Consider the following 16,797-nt stretch of genomic DNA (forward strand, 5'->3'; position numbering starts at 1 on the left):
GTCTTATATTATCATTTTGTTTTTTATTTATGCCTTGCTCTATATTATTATTATTTGGTCCTTCATTGACATTCAATGCCTCATTAACATTTCTCCTATCAAAATTAACATTTCCCCCATCACGGACATCTGGTCGATTACGGTCATCAGTGACATTATGTCCGGCATCCCTTTCTAAAATTATATTTTGTCCTCCAGTGACATTATATCCTACCGTGATATTTTTTCCTCCACTATAATTACATCCCATCGTGATCTTTTGTCTTCCACTGTCATTACATCCTATCTTGATATTTTGGCCTTCATTGACATTCTGTCCGGTATCTCTTCCTAAAATTATATTTTGTTCTTCACTGACATTATATCCTACCGTGATATTTTCTCCTCCATTATCATTACATCCTATCGTGATATTTTGTTCTCCACTATCATTATTTCCCATCGTGATCTTTTGTCCTCCACTAATAGAAGTAAAAGAGTAAGGGGAAGATAAGATGGATAGTGTATTTCAATGGGTTGTCAAAATTTAGGAAGAAGGAAGGCTCTGAGAGAGGCAGTGTGAAATACAAGGAAAGTAATGGGAGAGGAGAATGATGGGGGCACAAGAAAAGACATTGAAAGAGATGAAAGCTGCTAAGGTGTCTGGATTGGATGGTTATCTTGTGGTTTCTAATCAAGGGAAGAGCAGCAGTAGTGGAATGTGCATATTGGGGAAGGAAGTGAACCAGTGGGTTGGAGGAGTGCTTGTATAGTTGCTCTTTATAAAGGAAAAGGGGATAAGTATTAATGCAATAGTTTTATATGAATAAGTGTACTAAGTGTAGTTGGCAAGGTACAATGGGTGTTAATTTAAACAATTAGGACAAGAATAAAGAGTGTAACCAGGGAAGAGTAGTGTGGATATAGGAGGAAGAGGAGTATATTTATTTTATTTTATTTATTTTGTATTTTTTTTTTTTTTTTTTTTTTTTTTTTTTTTTTTATTATTATTATTTTTTTTTTTTTACCATAATACTGTGCAAAAATTTTTGGGAAGTGTAAGGGTGCCTTGGGCTTTCATGGATTTGGAGAAGGCATATAATAGGCAGAAGGTATTATGGAGTGTGTTGTGGATTTATGGGATAAGGGATGTCTGTTGAGAGGGGTCAATTTTTTACATGAATAGTAGAGTTTGTGTAAGGGTTGGGAATGGAAAGACTGTGTTGAGGTATGAAGGATGGGCTGTGCCATGGTTATGTACATGGTTGTTCAGCATGGGTATAGATGGGGTTGTGAAGGAGGTAAATGTAAGGGTACTAGGCAGGGCCTTGAGGTTGGTAAAAAGAAATAAATGGAAATGGGAAGTGAGCCAGTTGTTTGTGGGAAACATACTTGTAGCTGAATTGGAGGAGACTAAAGCAATTGATGATATAGTTTGAGAGTGCATGTTTAGAGTGTAATGCTGAGAGTAAATGTCATTCAAATGTGAAAGTGGTGGATTAGAGGTGAGTTTAAAGGGTGAAAGGCCATCAGATGTAGGAGTGGAGTTGAATATAGGATAAGGGAAGCAAATAGTGTTTGAAAAGAATGAAAATGGTTTTGAGAAATGGGTAGCTGGTGGTGATTGCATAGAAAAGATTGTATGAGAAAGTGTGCCCACATATGTACTTTATATGGAGTGGAGTTAAAGAAGGCACAAGGGAGAGCCAAACAAAGATGGAGAGTGAAAAAATGTGAAGGTGAGGTGGAACAGGGTAGATCAAAGTGCAACGAGATGGTTTGGGCACTTGAAGAGGAGAAGTCTAGCAAAAGGGCATGGAGAGCAGAAGTGGATGTAGGGAAAGGCCAAGTAAAAGGTGGGTGGGTGGGATGAAGGCACTAGATGCAAGAGGAATTAGAGGGTGATATGTGGACTGGTTTGCATATTTTTAGGGATGTGTGGTTGTTACAAGATGTGACAAGGATGGTGGTGGGGGGGGGCGAGTAAATATTATGCTACATAATATTTGACCACTTTGGTATGATGATGCTTGGGTAGCCATGAGTTGTTACACGAGGATGCCGGCGTCGATGTCTTGAATATATATTTTTTTGTAGTTGTATATGAGTTACCCCAGGATTCTGTGAACGGCTTTGATCATGTTTTCTGTGTTTATTATCACTCAGAGTAAAAGAGAATGAGTAATATAGCAGTGACTTTATATTTTATAATGCTAGTGTGATGAATCATGCATATGGCAGCAGATGCTGTGCGTGAAAATTGGACTCATACTGGAATGGTTAATGACCCCGGATGTTAGTGTCGTTACACCCACAAGGTTCAACAAGTCTCACTAGTGCTATCTTGTTGCATTACATTCTTTTTCCACTTTTTTCCACTTTCTTTCCTTTTGTCACTAGTAGCCTTTCGTATGACTTGTTATTCTTCACGAATCATCTTCCATTAGTTCTGTTTGTTATTTTCTAAATGTTCCTTTCATTTGACTTGGCTGTGCTGTCATTATCTAACTCAGTTGCATTGCTTTTATGTACATGTGCAGATTCCACAATTGTCTTTGCTAGGGTTGTTTTTGTATTCGGTGTGCAGTGTGTGATATGGTGTTGGATGTGGGAGGGTTTGAGGGCTCTAGCACAGAACATTGTGTTTGTTTGTTTTTTGTATGGGAAGGATTTTGGTTTCTGAGTGTAGATTATATTATTTGTGCTGTCAGTTGTTATTCTTAACACTTTAGTTTGTGTTGTTTTTAGGGTGTAATTTTCTTAATTGTTGGGTACCATGCTGTAGATGCATTGTTACTTCTAGTTCTTATGAGTTGTTTGTATACACCGATGGTCTTTTAATGCTGCCCAAATCCTCTGCATAGCATTGTTCTAAGTATGTATGACAATTGAGGTGTGGGGTGAAGGTTATATATCAATTATGATGCCTAGTATTTTAAATATCGCCCCCTTTTTTTATTACCTAACATTGGCAGGCCCAGAATATTCAGTTTCTTTTCCTGTACAGTAGATTTATCAGCAAGATTTGGAATAATCTAAGTGGCTGTTCTCTGTATTGTTTTCTTTATATTTTTGTGTGGTGACCACATGACTAGCAAATCAGGTGTTTGATAATTTTGTTTACTTGTGTTCTTCATTTTTTTTTTTTTTTTTTTTCTCTTTTTTTTTCTTTTTTTTTTTCTTCATCCTTTTGATCCTTTTGATGCATGTTTCTGGTGACATATTTTCCATAATCATTACTTGCACCTCTCAAGTGTATCCCTTCCTGGACTGAGCAGGAATATGTGGCTAGTTTATTGAGGAATGCCTTTCAATCACACAGAAGGACAAAGGCCAACATTAGAGATGAAAAGAAGTAAAAGCAATGATGACTAGTGTCAATCCAGTATTAGTTATTTTACAAACAATATATGCCCTCAATACTGAGCATTTTCAGGAATAACCCCTTGAGACTGACAATCAGTCATCAAGGACAGGGATAAAAGACAGTTGCTAGGATTAACCAGTTACCTGGTTTAATATTAGAATGCTTGTGTACTTACATGTTAACTTGTTCTTTTAAAAAATATATCTTACCCTTCAGTTGGATCATAAACCACCCAAGAATCTTCTGGTGTTCTTTGATATTTTTGTTCCAACAAATACTCTGCAAACACAATTTGGTTTCTCACGAGCAATGTAAGACATTGTAACCTTACCATTGCTGTATGTAATAGTGATATGTGAGTGAGAAATATATACCCCTTATAATTTACAAAATGTATGGAGAAAAAATATACTTTTATACAACCCAACTCCCAGACCCTCTTATGCCTTTACTTTTTCGTTTAGGAATGTCCCCTGTGGGGCTACAAGGAGAAGGATGCCTAGTCCCACTCCCCGTCCCTTTCTTCTCGCCTCTTACAATCCAAGTGGAAATACTTGGTGGCAGTATTCTTTTCCCCACCACAGGGAATTCCCCCACAGCAGAAAATGAATACTCAGAGAAATGGTACAGGACAGCAGCAAGGGGTTGGGGGACAGCATAACGGAGGTACTGTTGTAGTATAAAAGTGTCATCATTCCTCTATGAAGAGTTTTCCTCTATCATAGACAAAAGGATGTGTGGCTCTGGTCCGTAGGGGTGCCCCATATAGACCCTTAAGTATCAACTGCATGCTACTTTGCCACAATAACAAGCAGCCAATACCCCAGATGGGGGGTGAGGTAGTATGTGTGAGCAAAATTTGACACAGCCCGAAGGGATTTCTCCCCGTCTTCTCCTTTTATGCATGGGGGGATGGAGAGGGGGGTTGCCGATTTAATGAAGCGGCCTTGCTGTGGATGTGCTGTGTCTGGCAACACTGCTTCTGACCCAGGGCAGTGGACAAGGTGCAGGGATGACCCGTCATCCAGGAGTTGCTAAGATAAGAGAGAGGGTGGAGGGGTGTGGAGTATATTCAGGGATGGAATGGGTGGAAATGATTTTATGCCTTTTCCTTTTTGGCTACCTCCCTTGTAAGGGGGAAAAAGCCTTGGTATATGTATGTATGTATGTACAACCCAAAAGTTCTCCTACACTGTACAAGTTGGGGTGGGAGCTAATACTCTGTTGACCCAATTTGGTTTCTCTTGAGCAATGTATGCCCTTGTTTAAGACATTACCATTGCAGGTTGTAATGGTGATATGTGAGTGAGAAATATATACCCCATATGATTTACAAAATATATGGAGAAAAAATATACATTCATACAACCCTTAAGTCCTCCCACCCCTTATAAATTGGGTGGCGTTGTCAAAGTACCCATGCAAAACCCATCATCCCTCCTGTCTTAAAATATTGTTAATATTTTTGTACATACATATGCCAAAGGCTATTTCCCCCTTACAAGGGAAAAAAAGGTGGGGGGGGGGGCATAAAATCCACTCCTACCCCTTCTATTCCCACACACTCCACTCCCATTCACCCCCCTCCCTCCCACCCCCTCTTATCTTGTCTTCTGGATGAACATTCATCCCTGCATCTCACCCACTGCCCTGGGGCAGAAGCAGTGTAGCAAGACACAGCACATCCACAGCAAGGCTGCTTCATTTAATCAGCAACCCCCCTCACAGTCCCCATATGCAGAAAAAGAGAAGGCAGGGAGAAATCCCTTCAGGCTGCATCAAATCATTATTCACACATACTCCCTCAACCCCCAACCCCCACCCACTCCCATGCATCACAGCATCCATACACAACCATTCTCCACTCTCCCCTATGTTCTGGCTTCTCCTGTTCTTCCTCAACAGACATTCACCTCTTTCCCAGTGCCCCTTTCACCCCATCCATCTCATCCTTGGTTGCCTCCTCATGTTCACTCCTTCCTCTGCCTTCCACACCTCTTTTACTAACCTTTCTTCTCTCATTCTTTCCTTGTGTCCAAACCATCCCAGTACTCTTTCATGAACCCTATCACCTAACTCTCTTTCCACCCCTGTTCACTTCACCTCGTTTCTTTATCCAGCCTAGTAACTCCTATAATCTCTCAGGCACCTCATCTTAAACACGTTCAAACTCCTCTCTTCCTCTCTTATGTTCAATGTTTCTGCCCAATTCAGTGCTGTCAGCATAATCACTCCTTCATACAATCTCCTCTTAGCATCCATCCCCAAATGTCTATTTTTTATTACACTTTTTAATCCCCCAAGGTATTTACTTGCTTCTCTCAATGTACATTCTACCTCCACCTCACTCCTCCCTTTCCCACCACATTTGCACCCAAGTATCTAAAACTATCAACTTCCTCCAGTCTGTCTCCCTTAATACTCACTTCCAGTTTGCTGCCACATTCTCCCCTTGTACAGCTCATCACCTTTTACCCACATTTATCTTCAACTTTCTTCTTTGACAAACCTTCCCAAACTCTGTCACTAACTTCCATAATCCCTCCTCTGATCCAGCCACCAGCAGTGTCGTTAGCAAACAACAAATGTCTTATTTCCCACTTTTCTCCATTTTCTTTAACCTCTTCACTCCGTGCCACATCGCACATCTGGCAGCATTAGCTGCCCGACGTGCAATGTTGCGTCATAATAATCGCATTATAAAAAATAAAGTCAGTGCTCAATCGTTCGTTCTCTTTCACCCGTGTATTTTGATAACCATAGAAAATTGACGAAGCCAGTTTAAAGAGAATGGAAATTATGTAGGTACGACTACAATAAATATAATCAAGATGCCAACGTCGGCATCATTGAGTACCCACTTGCTCCTCATGCCGCCTATGTAGGCGTCACCGTATGGAAGTGGTTAAGAATCTCCAATCCCCAACCCATTACCCTTATGTTTACCTCTCATGCCACTCCATCTATGTATATATTGAACAGCCAAGGCAACATAACACATGGAGAGAGCAAGTGGTTTGAGCTCTACCTCAAAACACACACACTCCATTTTTTATTTTAACACAGGCTCTATTATTAAAATCTGACTTATCTTAATATCTTTCTTCCTATCCCATATATCTGCAATACCTCCCACAGTGCCTTCCTGTCTACCCTGTCATAAGCTTTGCCACAAAAATCTGATCCATGAAACCCCTACCTATCCTCCTAACACACACTGTTCCCCGCCAATTCCTCCCTCTGTTCCTCACCTAATGCTCTGTCAAAACCCTCCCATAAGCCTTTCCAATTATACTCAACAAACTGATCCCTCTGAAACTACTACACACATTTGTCCCCCTTTTCCTTGTAAAGCAGAACTATACAGGCACTCCTCCAGTCCTCCAGCACTCTACCATCTTGGAAACAAACATTAAGTAACCTCACTAGCCAGTCCACCATCACTGTACCTCACCTTTTGAGACATTCTGCATGACACCCATCCAACCCAGGTGCCTTACCTGCTCTCATCATCTTAACAACGCCTTTGTTTCATCTTTCCTCATTTCTCCTCAATTTTGCCCACTCGTATTTGTCATTTTCTTGGTGCTTCCCTCAGTAACTACCTTTCCCTCCCCATCCTCCACATTTAACAACTCCCTAAAATACTCTGTCCATCTTCCTCGTACTGCTGTCTCTTCCATTATCATCTCTCCATCTGCACATTTTACCTTTTCTTCTACTTGTTTCGCCTCCTCTTTTTTAATTTCTTTCCAAAACATCTTTTTATTACTTTCAAAATTTTCTGTCATATTCTTATCCCATTTTATATCCCTACTCTTTGATTCCTTTATCTTATGCTTTACTTTTCTTTTTACCTCTCGTATGATTCTCTCATCCTATTTTGTAACCAATCTGTGAATGCTTGCTTCTCATCTACCTTCTTCCTCATCCTCCCACTCGCTACTCTTCCTTCTATTTCCTCTTATCCTTGTTCCACACACCATCTTTGCACACCTTGTGACTCCCTCCTTAAACCACCCCCCATAGCCTCTACTCCTAGTTCTATTCTATCCCTCACTCCCTCCCACACTTCTTGCAATTTCTTCTTGTACTCCTTTTCCTTTTCTTTCTCATATAAGCAGTTTACTGTTAGCACCTCCCTACCTTCTGTCCTTTTCTTCACCAATCCTCCACTCTCAACTTACCTACCACCAAAAAATTAAATGCTATTCCCCTACTCTCTCCCATTAGAACATGTACATCCAAAAATCTACTATTCTCCAGGTTACCACTATGTAGTCCATTAAAACCCTTTCTACCACCCTCCCATTCACCACCCTCGCCCATGTGTAGTTATGCTTTACTTTCTTCCTAAACACTATTTGCTATCATTAGCTCTCTAGACACGTCAATTCTCCACAATAATTTTTACCTGGAACTCCACACTTCCCAACCACTCTGTCTCTTGGTTCATTTCCTACCCTAGCATTAAGGTCTCCCATTACCACTATGTTGACATTTTCCATAAACCTTCTAAGCGTTAAATCTATCAAAAAAGCCTCCCTTTCCTCTACACTTTTCTCACTACCAGGCCCATATGCACCTAGAAAAACCCACATCTCCTTTGTTTCACCTTCATTCACATTAACATAGAAGAAACCTTCCACTCCACACATTTATCTCATCTCTAGTGTCATCCCATCTCCTTCATCCTCTCTTCACTCCAGAGACCCTCCCAGCTACACTCCCAAACTCAAACTTGCCCCTCCCTTTCAACATAGTTTCATTCAATGCCAACACATCCATCTTCTCACAAACATCTGACTATCTCTTCCCTATTACTCTCATCTTTACCACATCCACACACCTTGAAAGACCCAAATCTTAGGGTTCTGGTTGGAAAACTCCTCCCAGACCCTCTTATGCCTTTGCTCTTTTCAGGAATGTCCCCTTTAGGGCTACAGGGAGAAGTATGCCTAGTCCTTTCCCCCATCCCATTTTTGTCACCTTTTACAACTCGAGTGTTAATACTTGGTGGCAGTATTCTTTTCCCCCATCAAATAGTTTTATAAAATTCAATTTTTATATGAAGTCAGAGAAATGACAAATACAAAGTGTGTATACACTCATGCACTCACTCGTGTATTGCATTGTTACTTTTTTTTTTCTGTAAGTGAAATGTAATACCCAAAGGCTTTGTCTTCACATGTTTCCTCTCCCATATCTGTTGGCAGTTGCCATTTTCAAACATTCATTAATTATATACTAGGAATGTACTTACATGATTGCTTTCGTTTTGCAGGCAGCTATCCTCCCTCCAACAGAAGGAGTCAAGCAAGTTGGACCAGTGCTTGGACAAGGAATCAGAGCAGTTAACTGTGGAAAATGCAACCCATGCCCTTCAAGAAATGAAATGTTGCAGCAGCAAGAACAACAGTACAGTTCCCATCATGAACAGACGGACTTTGTTGACGAGCATGCAAGTAAAGAGAAGGTTGCAGAGGAACCAAGTTCGACATGTACTGAATCCTCTTAAACCAGCAGTAGTGACCAGCCAATTGTGTATTAGAGCTGTGGTGGAAGGGAGGAACCAACAGTCAGATCAAGAGGAACATTGTGAAGAATGGGAAGATGAGGGGGATGAGCAGTAACTCAAGTGTAAACATCTGTAGTAGTGCTCAAAGGAAATTAACCAACAGAAGACCGGATCAGAGGCAGTGTTGTGAAAATGCACCAGTGTACAGAATCACTGTGTTTAAATAACCCTGGCAGTGTTTGTGCAGAGGAAGATTAGAATGTCCTTCTTGCCTTCCTATATAAACCCAGAAATGAACGTCTCAGGGAATAGAGTCCTCAAGTCATAGATGGTTGGGTTTTAGTGGCATTAGCCCCTTCTGTTGTAAAGTTGAGTTCTGTTTGGTGCAAGTACACAGGACAGTTTGAATTGGAGAATTTATCCAATCACTAAAATCTTTATTTGAATTTATGGTTCGTATAAGTTAGAGATTGTAGGAAAAATGAAAGGTTAAATTTTGTCATTTTTCAAGTGCTCAATATGTAAAATATGTTGTAAATACCACTTTAAATAGTACTTTTATTTCAATTATTTATTGTAAACTGTTTGGTGTGACATTCCCTTGCTAATGTCATTACAAGGTAGGCTGGGAAAACTTGAAAGTTGATTTTGGCCCATATACAGCATAGAATTTTTTTCAACTTTAATTTATTTAACAGAAAAGTATAGCTATGCTGTAGTTTATATTTTTAAGATGTACAAAAATTTCTCTAGTAAAAGTGCCTTTAAAGACAAATTGGGTTTCTTTACATTCCAGTGTTTAATCACCCACAGCAGTACATACATCTTGTAGCCAAACAGCAAAAATCATATACAGTCGGATTATTTCATAGATTTTTTCATATAAATCATAAGAATGAAGGTGACTGCAAGAGACCATAGGGCCTCCACTAGGCAGTTCCATGTCCATTACCACCTATCCTCCCCTTCCATAAAGTTGTATAACATTTTCTTAAAACTGACGGTTTCAGCGCTCACTACACTGTTATTAAGTCTATTCCATTCGTTGACCACTCTTTTGGTGAACCAGTTCTTGCGTGGATGTGGTACAGATGAGAGTAAAAGGGAAGAGATAGGTAGTATGTGAGAAGAAAGAGGGATGTGTTTGCTTTGAGTGAAACCAAGTTGAAAGGGAAGGGTGAGTGTAAGTGGGAGGTTATCTGGAGTGAAGAGAGGGCGAGGGAGGGAAGGGGTGGCTATTCTAGTAAGTGAAGAGATAGGTAAACGTGTAGTGGAGTGGAAGGAGGTTTCCTCAAGGATAATGTGGATGAAGGTGAAACTGGGAAAGGAGATGTGGGTCTTTGTAAGTGCATATGGGCCTGGTAGTGAGAAGAGTGTAGAAGAAAGGGAGGCCTTTTGGATAGATTTAAATGAGTGCATAGAGGATTTAGGGAGAAATATCAATGTAATAGTACTGGGAGACCTTAATGCTAGAGTAGGAAATGGTCTAATTGATGGAGTGGTTGGGAAATGTGGAGTTCCAGGAAAGAATTGTAGTGGAGAGTTGATGGTGGAGATGTGTCTAGAAAGAGAGTTGATGATAGCAAATACAGTATATCGGAAGAAAGTCAAGCATAAGTACACATGGGAGAGGGTGGTAGATAGAGCGTTAATGGATTATGTAGTGGTAAATAGGATTATGATAGGAAGAGTTAAGGATGTACATGTGCTAAGGGGAGAGGGTGGGGGAATATCAGATCATTTTTTGGTGGAAGGTAAGTTGAGAGGGGAGGATAGATGGAGAAAGGAAAGGGACAAAAGGTAGGGAGGTGCTTAGAGAACTCTTTAAATGAAAAGGAGTACAAAAAGAAGCTGAAGGAGGAGTGGAAGGGAGTAAAGGATAGAGTAGAGCTAGGTGTGGAGGAGGAATGGGGATGGTTCAAGGAGGGAGTCACAAAGTGTGCAAGGACGGTGTGTGGAACAAGAAAGACAGGAGGAAATAGAAGGAAGGGTAGTGAATGGTGGGATGAGGAAACAAAGAAGGTTGTAGAAGAGAAGAAGCGAACTTTCACAGATTGGTTACAAAATAGGACGAGGGAGTCATATAAGAGGTACAAAGAAAAGAGAAGTAAAGCAAAAGGTAAAGGAGGCAAAGAGGAGAGCAGACGTGAAGTGGGGTAAGAGTATGACAGAAAATTTTGAAAGTAATAAAAAGATGTTTTGGAAAGAAATTAAGAGAGGAAGAGGAGGCAAATCAAGTGGCCGAGCCAAGCATCTGTTGCAAGATAATTGAAAGAGTCAAATCCTAGATTTCTAGCGTGTACACGGGCGCACGCACGTATGTAGAGTGAGAAGGAACTCCGTCTCCAGACAACTCTCAGGGGACCCTCTATTGTGCTCGGATCTGACTCCCAATGGACCCTCCATTGTGCTCGGACCTGTCTCCCAAGGGACGCTCCATTGTCATTGGATCTGAACAGTAACCAGACAAGCCAGGCATTTCGGACTACGCCCAAACACCTGCGAAAACAATAGATACTTCTTTTTCGTCGTTACCATCCTACCAGATCAACTTGCATCAATATCTTATATCTTTATCCCACATTTCTCTTATGTTCTCTATCTTTTGTAAATCTTGTGTAAATATGTCCCGTGCATGGATACTGAGAGTCCAAACTCAGTCCATGCATTGTAAATTGTAGATATAAGAAAATAATGTATTGTGGCAAAAGCCTACTTGTACCTGTGTAAATTAGAATCTGGCAACACCCCGAGCCTTCCTCGGATGCTGCTTTTGTTTAAAGTAGTGAAACAAAACTAACGGACTTTCACCTCGTTTGCCTTATCAAACCATCCAATGTAGATCATAACTCCAAATCTACAATTTATCAGGAACGTAGGAGACGTGGGCCTGGCTGAAAGCAAACTCTGGAAAGTTTTGTTATTTTATTTATTAAATTGGGTGCCTAAGAACAGGTGAATATGCTCGCTCTGGCCGCGGGGGCAGGAGGAGACTGTGTCCTCGGCCGTGAAATCTCGGTGTGGGAGATGGATGAAGATAACTTCTTCAGTTCCCGAGGCAGTCTGTCACGGCGGGGAAGGTGGCGGGAGATTCCTCCCACGGTTCCCGAGGCCGTCTGTCCGTGGTGAACTCCCGGTGACCCCATATATTCACCGGGATCAGGTCATTACCCTCGTGCAACATACTAGTATGTTCCTTGGGCTATGGTGGTGTAGAGAGGGAACAAAGCTCAGCTTGATTTGTTGGCTTTATTCTGGTTGAGTACGAGCGTCGGCCTAGCTAGATCGAGCAGTCGACCCGAGGAACCGACTTTGACCGCGAGGTTACAGGACCAGGGTGTTTATAAACACTGGTGCCCACTGGTGCATACCGAAAAGTAGCACCCGGGACAGTCGCACAGAATATGGCTCGGCAGGGCCGAAATTTGTGCTTCTGTGCGGGATTACATACCATTAGTACATGGGCAATATGGTCGTAACCTACACATAAGTAATGTGAGGTTAAAGGCCAAAGATTCTTACATGCTATAGTCACTCCCTGTCCACCCACGTACAACGACGACGATACAGAATAAGTATCGCACCCGAGTCTGTGGGGTACATGTACACCACACTCGCATTAACTGTCCCTTGAGAGACGCTCAACACAGCTGGGGGCTGCAGGTATTCCAGGAGACCCGATACGGCCGGGGCATGACCTCAGGGCAACCGTTGACTGCCAGGTGTTCGGTCCCTGGGGACCTTCGGAGGCGCCGACGTCGATGCTGATGGGTATCCGTCGCCGGCGAATACAACTGTCTCACAATATTGTTATTTCATACATTTTGTTGAACCAGTCTTGTTTCTACTTCTACTTTCCACTAATCTTTGGTACATGTTTGTTTACTCTCAGATTATAAATGTCAAAGTTTTCCCATTACTTCTTTCTTCCCGTTGTATTCATGAGTTCTTCCCAGTCTGCTTCTTCAAAGAACATATTCAAGCCGGAGTAATCTGCCTTCCCAAAACTGAGTCTGCCTTGCCTGTGTGATTCATTCCTTGGCTCTATTTCCTCATTCACTAGCTGAAATTGAATTGTTAATGGTCCATTTTTCCTATGGGACAAAGGTAGTTCAAAGCGCATAATGATATATGTCTCTTTGGTAAGCAACAGGTCTAATTTCGTGGGGATATCTTCTCTTTCCCGAGTCACTTCCTTTACCCACTGGGTCACTGTATTCTTCATTACTGAGGGCATTTCCCCAGGAATCTGCATTGCCACTTGCTTCCCACTCCTCCCAGTTGACCTCACTGCAATTGAAATTTCCAATAAGGACTATATTGTTCATTTGTTCAATAGTTTTCTTATGAGTAAGGATTATCTCCAACATCTCTTGAAAATAAGTTTCTAGCTCTTGTTTTTGGGTATATATATATATATATATATATATATATATATATATATATATATATAAATATATATGTATATATACATATACATATACATATATATATACATATATATATATATATATATATATATATATATATATATATATCAACCACAATGTATTTTAATTCTAAGCCATCAACATCGAGACTCGAGGAGGCCAACATGCAGAAACTGAAACGGAGTACAGCCAAAGACTCAAACCTGTGCTAGCACGTGACAAGTGTGACTTAACCGATTGCGATATATATATATATATTTTTTTTTTTTCAACCACATTAATTTTTTACTTTTAATTCCACGTCATCACGAACGAGACTGACAATGCGCTCGTCGGAGACATACAGAAACTGATACGAAGTGAAGCCAAGGGCTCGAACCTCAGCTCAGACGTATCAAGAGATGGCGCAGTGGTTAGTCACTGTTACGACCCTATATCAGCTATTTGTAGATTTCAGACAAGCATATGATAATTTGCAAAAATCATCAATGTGGCACATAATGGCAGAACTAAATATTCCAGCTAAACTAATATCCCTCATCAAAACGTGCTACATAGGACGCAGATGTACAGTAAGAGTTAGAAGGAAAGAGACAGAAAGTTTCAATATACACAGTGGCCTTATGCAGGGATGTATGCTGTCACCTTTACTATTTAATCTTGCCTTGGAGAAAGCAGCCAGACAGATTACCAACCATCCAGGGGGAGCTAAGTTATTCAATGGTCAGATAACCCACTTCGCTTACGCCGATGATGTAGGTGTGGTGGCCGAGACTGTGGAGGAAATTAACGAGATATTTACAGTATTCCAGAGAAAAGCAGAACAGACGAGCCTAAAATGCAATGAGCAGAAAACGGATATTATAAAACTAGGCAGAAATGACAATTATACACCAGGAGAAGAGCAAGTTGGATCACTAAGTGTGAAGAAAGTGGGTAAGTTCAAGTAGCTGGGGTCCATTGTCAGTGAGAAAAATTAACTGGGCATAGAAATAAACGAACGAATAGCTGTAGGAAACAGATGTTACTATGTCCTGGCATCTGTAATGAAGACCAGCAGAAGAACTAAGATAAAAATATATAACATTTTAATCAAACCAATAGTTCTGTACGGATATAAGACACGGACACTTGACAAAACAAAGGGCGAAGAGACTGGAATTATTTGAAAATAATATCCTGAGAAGAATCCTCGGCTCAGCATATGATGAAGAAGAAGGGAGATGGGGACAAATACATAACAGGGAAATTAGAGATCAGACCGGACAACCGTACATTCAGGATGAAGTACGGGGAAGAAGAGCAAGGTGGGCTGGACACTGCGTCCGAATGGAGGCAGACTACCAAGGAAGGTGGTGGAAGGAGTGCAGGGCAGACGACCCTTAGGGAGACCCAGGTACAGGTGGATTGATGGAGTAGAGAAGGACGTGGAGAGAGCGGCACCAAGAGAGGACTGGAAAGAATTGGCGGAGGATATAACCATCTGGAGAGGCATAGTGAAAGCGGTGAAGGGTCGTCCGGTCTGACAACCAACATAGTTAAGTTCAATGCAATCTATACCCTTTAGTGACCTGAACGCTAATCATATCACCTCTTTCTCCTCGATCTTTCAAAGTTGGCAGACTCAGTACTTTTAGTCTTTCCTCATATGGCTTTCTTGCCAGGCTGGGGACCATTTTGGTTACTGCCCTCTGTATTCTCTCGATCTTGGTTATCCTTTACTCTGTGTGGGAACCATACTACTGACGCATATTCCAGTGTTGGACGTATCAGGGTTTTGATTTTTTTTCATCATCCTTTCATCCATACAGTGGAACGCCATCTGCAATAGTCCGTATGACTCTCCCACAATATTGCTGATATGTCTATCAGGTGACAGGTTGTCTTTTATCAAGGCTCCCAAATCTTACTCCTGTTTTGCTTTTGTAATGGGTTCACTTCCCAAGGAATATTTTAAGGATGGCCTTTTGCTACTATTGACCATTTCCAGTACTTTGCATTATTTGGTATTGAACTTCATTTCCCATTCTTGGTTCCATGAAAAATAGTGTCTAGATAAGTGGTTCCCAAACTTTTTTCTGTCATTTCCCCTTGCACCCAGTTCAACCATCCAGATTTCCCCCTTTCATGTGTATGAGGGAAAGAGTAGTTAAAACACACTGCGACTATTTACTATTTTATTTTTCAAATGTACATATATACTGTTAAACAGGCATTCTCTCTCTCTCTCTCTCAGACATGAGAAAATTCTTCTGAGATTTTTTTAGTTAGTAGGTAGTGTAATTATTTCCCCCAGTTTGGGAACCACTGGTCTAGATCTTTTTGCAACAGTCTACCATCCTCCTCGTTTTTCACTCTTCTCGTGATTTTTGTGTCATCTGCAAACATGTTGACATAGCTTGTTCTTTTCAATACAACAGTGTGTTCAGCATACCAAAGACACAGATGGAAATCCTCGATCCCACAACCTTGTCAACCAGGTGACTACGAACCTGAACCAGCTTACCGACATTCAAGTGACAGTAGGGGACATCAAAAAGGCAATAAAGGAGCTCAGGATTAACTCGGCCGCTGGACCAGACGGCGTTCCGGCAATCCTACTCCTACAATACAGCGAGGTTTTGGCAGTCCCAATCTATATGCTGTGGCTAGCCTCTCTAGACAAAGGAGAGATCCCGGCACTACTAAAACAAGCCATCATAAGCCCAATATACAAAGGAGGAGATCGAACCTTGCCAAAGAACTATCGACCTGTCGCCCTCACGTCCCACATTGTCAAATTAGTTGAGAAATGCGCAAGGGACAAGCTGTTCACACACCTTGAAGTGAATAAACTCGTAAAAGAGAATCAGCATGGTTTCAGGAAAGGTCGGTCATGCCTCTTAAACCTACTGGCACACTATGACTGGCTGCTACGGAGCCTTTCAGAAGGGAGAAATTTTGATGTAGTATTCCTAGACTTTGCCAAAGCCTTCGACAAAGTGGACCACGGTGTCCTCCTCCACAAGGCAAGGGATCTAGGAATCTTAGGGAAGCTAGGAGTCTGGCTTCACAACTTCCTGACAGACCGTACACAAACAATCGCGGTTGATGGTGTGAAGTCCATTGAATCGAAGGTAATAAGCGGAGTACCACAAGGATCTGTACTCGGCCCCCTCCTATTCCTAATCCATATGAATGACATAAATAGGAGTGTGGACTCAACCCTCCTGTCTTTTGCCCATGATACCCACATCAGCCGTGCAGTGCGGGAAAGTGGGGACGTGCAACATCTACAAGACCATCTCAACTCAGTTTATGCATGGGCCAACGACAGCAACATGCAATTCAACGAAGAGAAGTTTGAGGGTTTGAGATATGGCACAAACCAAGGCATTAAAGACAACACTGACCTGCACACGGAAAGAGGTATGAGATATGGCACAAACCAAGGCATTAAAGACAACACTGAACTGCACACGGAAAGAGGTATGAAAATCACACCCAAAGCCCATGTAAAAAGC

General features: G+C 41.4%; 1 protein-coding gene across 22 annotated transcripts in view; it reads left to right on the top strand.

Moving 5' to 3' along the window:
- Window positions 1-9,639, top strand: part of LOC143026233 (tubulin monoglutamylase TTLL4-like) — a 44,599-nt gene extending 34,960 nt beyond the window's left edge. For 18 of the 22 annotated variants that reach the window (XM_076186275.1, XM_076186264.1, XM_076186267.1 and 15 more), the window contains one exon: window positions 8,631-9,639. In XM_076186275.1, the coding sequence (XP_076042390.1) occupies window positions 8,631-8,979 (349 nt within the window). In that variant the 3' untranslated portion in view covers window positions 8,980-9,639. Of the gene's footprint in view, window positions 1-3,562; window positions 3,658-3,810; window positions 4,013-8,630 lie in introns of those variants that run through there. The other 4 variants (XR_012966464.1, XR_012966465.1, XM_076186279.1 and 1 more) reach the window with 4 other exon arrangements.
- Window positions 9,640-16,797: the final 7,158 nt, after the last annotated feature.

The sequence above is a fragment of the Oratosquilla oratoria genome, chromosome 6 (genome assembly GCF_046742065.1).
Source record: "Oratosquilla oratoria isolate Oo_2021 chromosome 6, ASM4674206v1, whole genome shotgun sequence".
Taxonomy (NCBI): domain Eukaryota; kingdom Metazoa; phylum Arthropoda; class Malacostraca; order Stomatopoda; family Squillidae; genus Oratosquilla; species Oratosquilla oratoria.